General features: G+C 29.8%; 1 protein-coding gene across 1 annotated transcript in view; it reads left to right on the top strand.

Moving 5' to 3' along the window:
* The window catches only part of LOC113382164, a 77891-nt gene that overhangs the window by 37629 nt on the left and 27721 nt on the right, over window positions 1-12541 (top strand). Inside the window, exons 21-27 of the mRNA XM_026620708.1 lie at window positions 5860-6032; window positions 6182-6310; window positions 6370-6939; window positions 7247-7844; window positions 8394-8494; window positions 9505-9725; window positions 9816-9973. Of these exons, the coding sequence (XP_026476493.1) occupies window positions 5860-6032; window positions 6182-6310; window positions 6370-6939; window positions 7247-7844; window positions 8394-8494; window positions 9505-9725; window positions 9816-9973 (1950 nt within the window). The remainder of the gene's footprint in view (window positions 1-5859; window positions 6033-6181; window positions 6311-6369; window positions 6940-7246; window positions 7845-8393; window positions 8495-9504; window positions 9726-9815; window positions 9974-12541) is intronic.

Raw genomic sequence — 12541 nt, 5'->3', positions numbered from 1 at the left:
GGTTCCAGTAGCCCTTCACTAATTATTTTAAACTTCTATATTCCAATTTACGAAAATTACCAAAAAATATGTAAATCGAGTTTCTGACTGCTTGGCATAAATGCTTTAAGGTCAGTGACAAGACTCGACTTGAAATATGCACAAGAAAAGTAAATATGATGTGAGTTTTTTACTCACTGTCAGTAACTTTGGCTAAAGATGGAATTAATTTAAAATAAACTAATTTTTATTGTATCCTTAAATAGTACAAGGTTGACACTAAGCTACTTTTATTGTTAGATTGCTTCAAATGATTCTTTAGGATTGTTGAGGTTTAGGTAGTAATGTATAGTAAGAAATTTAGCTTTAACTTTTTGATCGGTTATATAGAGTGTTTGTTGAAAGATGGAATATCAAAACAAACATTTTAGTCAAATTTTGAATTTTTATTTCTGCAAATGGTTAAACGATCATCCCAAAGAATAGGTGCTGTTTATGGTGTCGAAGCCTTAAAAAACAGCTATGTTAAAATTGGTTTTGAAAATGTCATTCTGGTAATTTTCCACTCAATGCTGCTCTGATTGTCAGGTTAAAGTTTTGGACAAACTAATTAAAGCAATAATCGATTGGGCTAATAGAAACAATTTGGCTATTTTTAAAAATTATTGGGGGTTGGTGAAAAATTTTCTCCACATCCACCAAATATTCCTGACCACAAACCATCTGTTTTAAAACCCTTGAATTTAAAAAAAAAATCATGATGGTGTCAAATTGTGTCTAATTTAGTTTTTTCTAATAAAAGCTAGAAGTTTCATAAACTTGGGATAATGATACTTCTTGGAAAATAACAAAAGGCCATCGATCAAACTGATATACATAACAAAGTTATTTAATTCCACGCAAAAATTGTATTTGATTTTCTAACTAAAATGCGCACTTACTTAGTTGCCAACGATAACTATCAATTTCTAGAAAAATATGCGCATTTACTTAGTTTCCAATCTGATAACTAAAAAAGATTTAACAAAAAATATATAAAATTAAGATACAATTCCGTTCTGAGTTAAGAAAATGTCAAGTAGATTCGTTAAGAAATGGCCTTATGAAGAAACTGAAACCAAATGCCCAAATGTTATCATATGTACAAAAATTTGCTATAATTTATTGAAAAAAAGCTTAGATTAGAACCTAATATAAAATCTCTGTTTTAGCTTAAGTATTCCATTAAATAAATATCGAAAAAACAGTAATAAAATTAGTTTGGAATTTCCGTAAGTTGGCTTATTCCGAAATTTTACTTATGATGTTTAATAACAATTTAATAACGATTTCATCTTAAACGTTATCATTCACATTTTTTCTGGGAGAAAAAAAATTGTATGGGGGGGCATAACGTTTTATAAACCTCAACATGGGGCGGGGCCCAAAAAAGGTTGGGAATCACTGATCTACTAAGTTCTTATAAGACTTTAATTATCATGTAAAAGAGCTGCTAGATCGCAGGCTTTGTCGTTTTTCTCTTCTTTTCTAATTTTTTGCTATTTGACCTACAATTTTGGCTTTAGATTTGTGTTCAGCGGTAAAAACTACATTGGAAAACATATGCCTCATATCCAACACGTACCATTTTTTGTGGTCCTGTGTAATTAACCCTTATCGGTCGGAAAACAATACTTTGACGCTGCGGTCGTAAGTCACATAGTAAGTGACAACGACCAAACCAAGCTTTATTAAGAAAAAGGGAAATAAAAAAATTTTCGATGGTGATGATAGCTAGGAAAATTTCGAAAACTGTATAAAAAATAAGTATAATATATGTAAAAAAGTATCTAATACATTTTTTTAATTAAAAGAGATTTCGCATATTTTCCGAGACCAGCTACGACCTAACGGGAATTACGTATGAGAAGCTAGCGACCGCTAAGGGTTAATTGTGTATGACATTGTGCCCCAAGATAAACCACTTTAACTTTCTAGTTTAGATTAATAAAATTATTGTTTTTGCGAAAGCAAACCCATAGTGTAAGACAACCCTCGTTTTTATCTTTTTAACATCCCGAAGGAGAAGTTTATATTTTCGCTAGAAACTTCAATTTACTGAATTTTACGATTTTTCGGCAAAAGTATACATATGTATGTGCGTTAACGATTGCATTTGTATGTGAGAAAATTATGCTTCTCGGCAACGTTTTCTCAAAAGCGGTGCAACAATTTTAAAAGCTATTTGGTGAAACTGCATAAGATTTCTCGTTGTATTTTTTTAGTATTAATCAAATAATTTTAGTATTAGTGAAATATTTTTCGTCCAGGTTTTTGTCACAAATTCTGAACCGATTTGGAAAACTTTTAATCTTTTTGAAAGATGTCAGCTGGGAATCGTAGTTAGTTGTTGAAATAATTGAGGATTGAAACTTAGTATGATAAAAGACCTTATGGTCCTAATAACGAAGTAGTTTAATCATAAAAATTTATTAAAGTTTGCAATAGTTTTTGTCGTCACAAAGTTTGAATAGCTGAATCTCAATTCTTATTAATTAAGTCGATTATTTTTAAATACCGAAAAGATTTTCAAGTTTTCTTTTGATTTTAAATTTTTAATCTTTGTATCTTGATATATTTTAAGACGGTTATTTATTAGTATATAATAAATAAAAAGTAACAATGTTTATTCCCTTGTTAACTTCCCGTAGGGTAAGTTATTGTAATGGGCCGAAAATCGGAATTGAAAATTTTTACATTTCTCGACGTTTTGAAGGTTTCTGAACGTTTTGGCATACCTCAGAAAAAATGGATGTGTGTGTGTGTGTGTGTGTGTGTGTGTGTATGTATGTATGGATACAAATTTTCGCCCACGTTTTCGGGCGTACGGATCAACCGATTTGAATGGTTCAAAAAACATTCGATTCCTATTGATAGGGAAAAGAGCTGTTTAGTTTTTGGCAAAGGCGGGTCCAGCCGTTTCGGAGATACGGAACAAAGAGTGCAGAAAATAAAAATCGAATTTTTGAGAGAACGGAGTATCCGATTTGAATGATCTAAAAAACATTCAATTAGTAATGATTGGGAGAAGTGTTTACTAGTTTTTGGCAAAAGCAGGCCCAGCCATTTTGAAGATACGGAGCTAAATATGTAAAAAATGGCAATTTCTGAGAGAACTAAGCGTCCGATTTAAATGATTCAAAGAACTTTCTGTTTGTCTTAACAAAATAATTGATTTTGGAAAAAAAAATTTTGTTCCAATTTTTTTTTTTTTTTCAGTTTTTTGTATATCGAAAATATTTCAGATTTTATTTTTAATTCTGACTATAGTGCTAATATACTTTACAAATAATTTCAACTCTGCAATTCAGATTATATAATTCTTATAAATATTTGACAATGTTACAATATTTATAATAATCTATTTGAAAACATTCAGTATTCCACGAACATTTCGTTACGGTACGGGAAGTTCCAGCAATTTGCCTTAAGGCACGATGCCATAATTGCCTCAAGACAGAATTCCACTTACAGCTAGTTTAAAAATATATTTATTGTAATTTTATATGAAAACTTGTATAATTAATTAATTGTGAGAAGAAACATTACAATTTTATAAGTCAAATTGTTTTATAGCTGTTGAGAACTTTAACTATTATTATTTATTTATTTTAAACCCATTTGTTTTGAATATTAAAATATCACAAACTTCCAAAAACAAATCTTCCGAAAACGAACAAATACTCCATTGTTATACCAAGTAAAACGCCTAATTTTAATTTTAACAAATGTCAAAAAAACTACTTATATTTTCCCAAACTTTGATGAATTTTTAAAATTAAACTACTTGTCGTAAGGCCGTAATATTTCAGTACGTTCTATAAGGCCAGGATATATTTTGCCAAAAAAAGTTCCATAAAAATCGGCATAATTTTTTTTTCAACAGTTAATCATGAGAAAATGGCTCGATAGATTTTCAACTAAAACTAATCAGTATCATTCCCAAATTATATGTTTCGAACAGTTTTTCATTTTTGAAAATCGATTCGATAGTATGAACTTAAATGTGGACGAAAAGTTTAACACTTTTTTCCAAATTACAAAGAAATAGCTTGGCCGATTGCTGCACAAAACTGAGGAAAAATAATCCACATCAAAATACATCGATTGGCTTTTAAATTTTTGAAATCGGTTCAGGCGTTTTTAAGTAATCGTCGAAGAATATTATTATTTTGACAAACGCCAACAAAACGACACTAATTTTTGAAAACTTTGACTATTTTTTAAAATTAAACGACTTGTCTTAGGACCGTAATATTCTAGTATGATCTATAAGACTATGGTATCTACCGTCAAAAAAAATCATGAAAATCGTCGAAAAAAATTTCTTTAACACCTTATTACAAGAAAACGGCCCGACCGATCTTTACCAAAAACTAATCAGGTCGATTCCCAACCAATATGTTTCGAACAATTTTTAAATTTTCAAAATCGATTCAGAATTGCGGGCTAAAACGTGTACGAAAATTTTTTTACTTGTCTGCGATTTACAAAGAAACGGCTCGGCCGATCGTCGCACAAATCTTGGAAACGCTAGTCCTCATCGAGATACATTGAATGGCTTTTAAATTTTTGAAATCGGTCTGGCCGTTTTTGAGAAAACTTCGATTTACGGCAAAAAATCTTTTCACACACACACATACTTTTTCCAAATTTGGTCTCTTTCGATTCAGAATGGCTTGAAACGTCGAGAAAACATAAAATTAGCTATTCGGATTTTTTGATGAAAACATAAACTTCTACTTCGGGAAGTTAATAACCGATAAGTTGAAACGTATTTTATAATTACAATATTCAATATACAAATTATATAATTACACAAACACATGGATTTAAATTAAAACTAGCTGTAAGTGGAATTCTGTCTTGAGGCAATTATGGCATCGTGCCTTAAGGCAAATTGCTGGAACTTCCCGTACCGTAACGAAATGTTCGAGGAATACTGAATGTTTTCAAATAGATTATTTTGAATATTGTAACATTGTCTAATATTTATAAGAATTATATAAACTGAATTGCAGAGTTGAAATTATTTGTAAAGTATATTAGAACTATAGTCAGAATTTAAAATAAAATCTGAAATATTTTCGATATACAAAAAACTAAAAAAAAAAAAAAAAAATTGGAACAAATTTTTTTTTTCCAAAATCAATTATTTTGTTAAGACAAGCAGAAAGTTCTTTGAATCATTTAAATCGGACGCTTAGTTCTCTCAAAAACTGCCATTTTTTACATATTTAGCTCCGTATCTTCAAAATGGCTGGGCCTGCCTTTGCCAAAAACTAATAAACACTTCTCCCAATCATTACTAATTGAATGTTTTTTAGATCATTCAAATCGGATACTCCGTTCTCTCAAAAATTCGATTTCTATTTTCTGCACTCTTTGCTCCGTATCTCCGAAACGGCTGGACCTGCCTTTTCCAAAAACTAATCAGCTCTTTTCCCTATCAATAGGAATCGAATGTTTTTTGAACCATTCAAATCGGTTGATCCGTGCGCCCTAAAACGTGACTGGAAATTTGTATCCATACATACATACATACACACACACACACGCACACATCCATTTTTTCTGAGGTATGCCAAAATGTTCAGAAACCTTCAAAACGCCGAGAAATGTAAAAATTTTCAATTTCGATTTGCGGCCCATTACAATAACTTACCCTACGGGAAGTTAAAAAATTAAGATAAAAATATGCTTTTGACGTGAGTTGCTGTTACATTCTGTTACGTGAAAATTGAGTTTATTTTCATCTGATTAATTAAACATATTTTAAAATATAACTGCCGTATATCTGTATACTTTTTATTTATTACTATTAATTATTTATTATTACAGATTGGTTGCAAGAAGTTCAAAATTATATTTACTCAATACAAGAGTTGCGAATACTAATCGATACAATTGTAGATGCCACGAGTTATATCAAAAACCACTTTTCTCAATATGATGTGCAATCAACCCTAGATTATTTGACTGAAATATGTGATATTGTCACGGCTGATTTCCAGGTTATATAATAATCATAATAATAAATAAATCTAATGATAAAGTGTCTATTAATTAAATAACCATGACGAATGAATATTAAAATTTATGTTAATTTTTTTATACGTTAAAATTTATTTTATCTCTGTTTATTATTTATTTTAAATTTTAGAGACTGTTAGATTTATATTCAAGCTATTGCAACGTTGCTGTAGAAGCTATAATAGGAGAAACTCCATACCAGTATAATAGAACCGAGATGCATTTGTTACAGAATGAAACGAATATGGTTATACAAAAGGTATAAATTTAATGAATTAATTAAGTCTTACATTGCTATTTTTATAATTAATTTTGCAGATAATATGGACCTGGAACTACTATAATATACCAGAACGTGTAAAAGGCTCATTAAAATACCTAAAAGACGACATGATTTCTATATTAAATTTATCATACAATTTTCTCACGGTAGAACTTTTACACCTTTTCGAATATGAACAAATGATCCAGTTTCGTCAAATCGCCGCATTCAATTGCCACGGTTTTCGAAACACAATATTTCGTCCAGACAAGGGGCATATTGAATTATTTCAATATCTCCCATTTGAATGGGAAGGTTTTAATGTTACACCACAATTTTACCTACCAACAACATTCAGAGAAAGTTTACAACGTTTAAGAAGAGGCGAAAGACCCAATTTTAATACCGAAGCTTATTGGCCATGGTTATATTCAAGATTTGAATCTCATGCTGATTTGTTACGAGTTCCTCCACCAATGTATGCCCTTCTGGTGGGATCCTCCAGTTACATAACTTTCCAGGGAGAATATCTTGAAATTCTTAATTCTTGCAAATATCTTGTTTTAGCGGATTCCATTGACGATAACTTCGCTATTTTCGTAGAGCATTCACTGAAAAATAATAAGGTAAATATAATAAATGTAAAAGGCTGCTTGAAAAGTAATTTTATTTTCAACAGTTTAGGGTAAAAATTATTGGAATGATTATGAACCGTTTCGGGCGTTTAATGTATCGGTTAATTTTTGCTACGCCTTACAACATGTAATTATTACGAATTAAGTATACAGTTGGATTAAATATGTATATTTTGTCAGAAAAAAAATAAATAACTTTTTGACCAAATTAATATTTTAATATATTTGATAAGAGAATACTAAAAGAGAAATGAGAAAATAAACATAATCAATAAAAAGGATATATATTTTATTGCAGATCGTGAAGGATTCAGTACAAGTTGTAGTAAATGGAAATACAATAAAACTTGAAATTAATGGCCAAATCTCCGTAAATAAGATTCCACGAAGCCTACCATACCTAATGGATGACGTGCTAACTATACATCGAGATCATTCAATCTTAAAATTACAATATAGAAATCGTTATTTTATGGACTGGCATCTTACGACTGACGTTACTGTATTCACATCAAAACAATGGTCAAGAGGAAACACCATTGGACTATTGGGCAAAGAAGAAGACGAATCTAGGGATGTTTTCATTGAGAATAATTACAATAAGACAATGCAGAGTACGTCCATTTGGAACAACAGATGGCATAAATGCAGCACGGACGTGACTAATAATTCAGTGACCAGTGATACCAAGAATATTGAAATCGTAACAAACACTACGGCATGTTATGAAATTCTACAGTCACAAGATTCGAGTTTGGCCAAATGTTATGGTATTGTGGACCCTAAACCATATTATAGCATGTGCTTGAATAATCAAGATGTTTGTGCGTCGGCTCAAGCGTACAAAACAATATGCGAAATATCTGGAGACAAAGGACTATCATTGGAAAAATATGGTATAATTGATACTTTTTGTGGTTTAACTTATTATCATTAATTAATCTGAGTATTAGTAAGTTCTCAATTAATAAAATAAAGCTTAAAAAATAGATTCTATATGTATAAACTAGCAAAAAAACTTAAAAATTTAATAGTTCTAATCTTATTTCCTATCACGTTTTTAATTTATTTGGATTATGATAGATCTATATACGTACATACACATACATGCATGCATCATATGTACCAATATTAATTTACAAATTTAAATATACTTTATATTTTATTTCGTCTTCGTAACGGAAAATCGGAAATACATGTTTATTGGTAGAATGACGTTTATTGTAGATTTCTTTCGATTCTGAACTATTTCTTTGCTATTCCATTTAATTTTATATTCAGTGAATTTTTATTGAGCCGAAGTCAGATTTAAATATCCGAATAAATGAAATATAAAATGAAATGAAATATTTCACTTTATAATAGAATATAATAACTCTTTCGAAATAACTATATAATTATATACAATCTTCTTTATAATATATATTTTTTTTGATATTTTGTAGAATCTTGTCGATGGAAAACTGGGGAAATGCTGTCAGACTCCCTAACAGCAGTAAACGCTGCTGATGTAGTTTTCTTAGTTGAAGAAGTCAATTCATTATCGGTAAATATATTTCTTAAGATTCATTGTTATATTTTTCCTATTTTACGCCGCTAATATTGTAAATTTTTTCGGTCATATCATATACGGCACTTTATTATTTCTAAAAGATAAAGCAGCAAGTTAGTTATCTGGAAATTAATTTTTACAACACCTGTCAGGTTTATTTTTACGCACACGCTTATATAAATATATATATATATATATATATATATATATATATATATATATATATATATATATAGTGATATAAGCCTATTTTTAACTGTAAAAAAGTTAATAATAAATATTCAGAGTGAAAATACACGTTAAGTACATTTATCAATTAATTTTAAATTGAAAAAAAGTAAGCTATAAGAAAATGTATAATTATCAAGATTTGGCAACAATTTTATAAGGTTTAATCGTACATATCCCGCCTAATGAAGTCGAGTCTACTTTCTTTTAATTTGGAGATCGATAATAACGCTAAAAATCGTTTCCACCAAATATTACGATTCGATATACGAATATTAGCTTTATGTTATAGATAGTATGAACTAAGAAAATAGATACCGAAAATTTCAGTACACTCATGTATATAAACATTTTTTATAGGATATATCAGGAATTACATTTTTTCTGATTTCATTTATTTCACCACGATCTCATTTACAACCATAGTGGTGTTCAACGTCGTTCCGATACTTTCTTTTTAGACAGAAACGCTTACCGAAATGATTTGTGATAACGTGATTAGCTGACGTATTGATTTTTTTTTTTAATTTTTGACCAATTTTTATATGTATTATTATAAACAAATCGGAACGAACCGGCTTTTTCCGAACCGTGAATGGAAGTCCGGAACGTTTTTTTAGCCGAACCAAAACGCGCTCCGGTGAAAAAATTATTAGAACAACACCACTGCTTAAAACTGTATATAAGTTTACTACGGAATTTGTGTGATTTGTTAAAAAAATATTGCTTTAAGCCTAATCTGTAATAATAATTCATTTTTCGTTGCTTATTTTTAGTTTGTTGACTTATCCCAACTTCTTTTGGATCTGGAGAAGGCGTTGCTTAACAAAGGAATTGGTTTAGACGACCTGTTAACTTTGAAAAACCTTGATTCTACTGTCAATCGATACGCAATTGTCGGCTGGGGAGGCGATATGGGATTGAAAGACCCTTACACACGGACCTCTTTGGCCTATGTTTGGAACAGTGCACAAACAGCCGCCGAATTACTCACGAAGTAATAAATTGATGATATAAAAAATGCATAATGAATCATAGGTTTATGTTTTAAAATATATGTTTGTTTATTTCGCGAATCTATTTTCAGAATCTCCTATGGGGACACCAAAGACATAACAAGAATAAATATTGTACGCGTCTTAGAGTACGCTTCGGGACTACAGTTTAGAAAAGGCGCTTCTAAAATCTTGGTCCTTTTGCAAGGTCAGGAGTGTCAAGGCCAAGAAAAATATGATGATATTGCAGGTAATTTATACGTACATGTAATATTAGGTTTCACATTTTTAACTTCCCTTAGGTTGGTTAAGCTATAGTAATCACAAAAAATAGAAAATGAAAATTTTTACTCGTCTTTACGTTTCTAATGATATAGCATACTGATATATCCCACATGATTTAGTGGCCGGGATACCTGGCTTTCACCCAGGAGACTCGGGTTCGATTCCCGGTATGAGAATTTTTTTTAATTTTTGGGCCAGCGGTGGCGATATCGGTTAGAGTGGGCTGGCTGCAACTAGTCCCGGGTTCGCTGGTTTGATTCCCGCTACCGCCGTAGCCCGTCATCAGGCAGCTTTGATGTCAAATTTCCGCTTGGGGTTATAAATCACAATATAATTCCAAGTGGAAATCGTCCTTCGTGGACATAGCTGTAACATCCAATCATATGCTAACTATTAGGCGTAAGAGCTAATATCAAAAATACCCCACACATAATAAGAGAATGGTTAATCGATGGATTGTCTTTCATAAAATACATAAGTAGTCGTAAGTCCTTAACAAACAGCTTATAGAACATATAAGAGTTCTGATTGCTGTTCAAACAATACAAAAAATCTTGCTTTTGCTGTTCAAACAATAAAAAAAAATCTTTACGTTTCTGAACATTTTGGCATAACTTAGAAACAAATGTATGCATGTGTGCATGTGTGTGTGTGTTCGGATACAAATTTTTGTCGACGAATTCAGGAACACGGATCATCCGGTTTAAATAATTTAAAAAATCGATTCAATAAGGAGACGTGCTGATTAGATTTTGCCAATAGCAGGTCGGGGCAATAAAATACGGGGCAAAAAGTTCCAAAAATGGTTATTCAGTGTTTGAGATGACGGAGCGTCCGATTTGAATAATTCAAACACGTTTTATTTGTATTGACTGACGAAATGAAGAACTAATTGAAGATATGTTTGGGAAGGAAGGTCCAGCGATTACGGTCCAATAAAAAAAGTTAAAAAAAAAAACGCCGTTTGGCGGTCAAAAATGATCATTAGACATATTAGATTTTAATTATTAGTACAAAAACTTTTCTATAGGTTCCGTGCCAATGTTTATCTGTGTATATTTTGTTTTTCTTTGTTTGAAACGATTTTTATGTTAGCATTGTTACAAAAATGCGTCGACCTAATTAATTTATATCAGGAATAAATTTGAAAGTAAATAAACATCATTTAAGCATTTTTAAGAAACAGTAAACGATAATGATGATTCTGTTAATAAATAATATATTTTCATACTTAAATTCAAAATTATTTCCATTGGTTATCTTATGCCCGCAGAATTGTTCAGAATAATAAATGCTAATTATTTTGTTTAGTATTAGCATAAAGCATTATAAGACGTTTGATAAAAAATAAACTATCATTAATACAAATCCAAGGAAACTAAATAATTAATATTAGATAGTGAGTTTTATTACTTATTAAATAAAAAATAACCAAAATTTAATTGGAAATTGCTAATCAACTCAAATGTATTACAGATTAGAGCTATTGTTTTATATTTCAAGATCATGTTTCTTACGCGCTTATCGTTAAACATAATAACCTTGTATATATCTTCTTCATTACAAACCGATAAAGAAAGCAATAATTCCATCGCCCAAAAAACCATCGTCAAATGCAATTCGCAGAAAACATGTCGAAAAAAATATAAATTTAAAATAAATTTGCTTCAGAATATATATAAAATATATATCATTATTAATTATTTTAATATATGTAACCTGTATAAGAAATTTATAAGTAAAAGAGTCATATGAAAATTTATAATAAAATTTGTAATATGCTATTTAATCATTTTCATTTATTAGTTGATTAAAATGGTTATCAATAGTGTTGACTCTTCTTTAGATTAAAATTCAAGTACAGTAGTTTTTAATATTATGAATGTTAAATTTAAATAATTTAACATTTCAGTTTTAGTTTATAAATTAGTGGTGCATGGAATTGTGCCTTAACGCAAATTGCTGGAACTTCACGCACCGCAATTAAACATTCGAGGAATAAAAATAATCAATAATCAACGAAAAATAATCAAAGATTAATAGCAATTGTTTCTAATATTTACAAATAGATTATTATAGAATATACTTTTTTAATAAAATAAATGATTAATATTGACTTTATCGTGTTTTTTTTTATTAACTTTCAAAATAGCAATCACAACGGGTTACAATTCTATAAGCTATTGTGATGTATGTAACTCAAATACAGTATTTGAGTTCAAAATAAAAATATAAATAATTATATGTAACAATAAAATTGTTTAGAAAACTCCCCAGTGGGAGTTTCTAAAATGATCATTCAAATTAAGTCAGCTGGTTGCTTATCGTGGTTTTTGATGAGATAAGTTCCTCTGATGTCTTCGTTCTTTCTCGGCTCGGTTTACATTACTTGTAATCTTGTAAACATATACTTAATTTGTTTGTAGTTTGTAGTTATACTTAATTTGTACTTTTGTAGCCCAATTTGATAAGAACTTATAAATATACAATATTTATAATAATCTATTTAAAAATATAATAAATAATTTTCATC

This window comes from Ctenocephalides felis, unplaced genomic scaffold (assembly GCF_003426905.1).
Source record: "Ctenocephalides felis isolate EL2017-DRISC unplaced genomic scaffold, ASM342690v1 CF-g0.4_SCAFFOLD_03335, whole genome shotgun sequence".
Lineage (NCBI taxonomy): Eukaryota > Metazoa > Arthropoda > Insecta > Siphonaptera > Pulicidae > Ctenocephalides > Ctenocephalides felis.
This window is presented reverse-complemented; position numbering and strand designations above follow the sequence as displayed.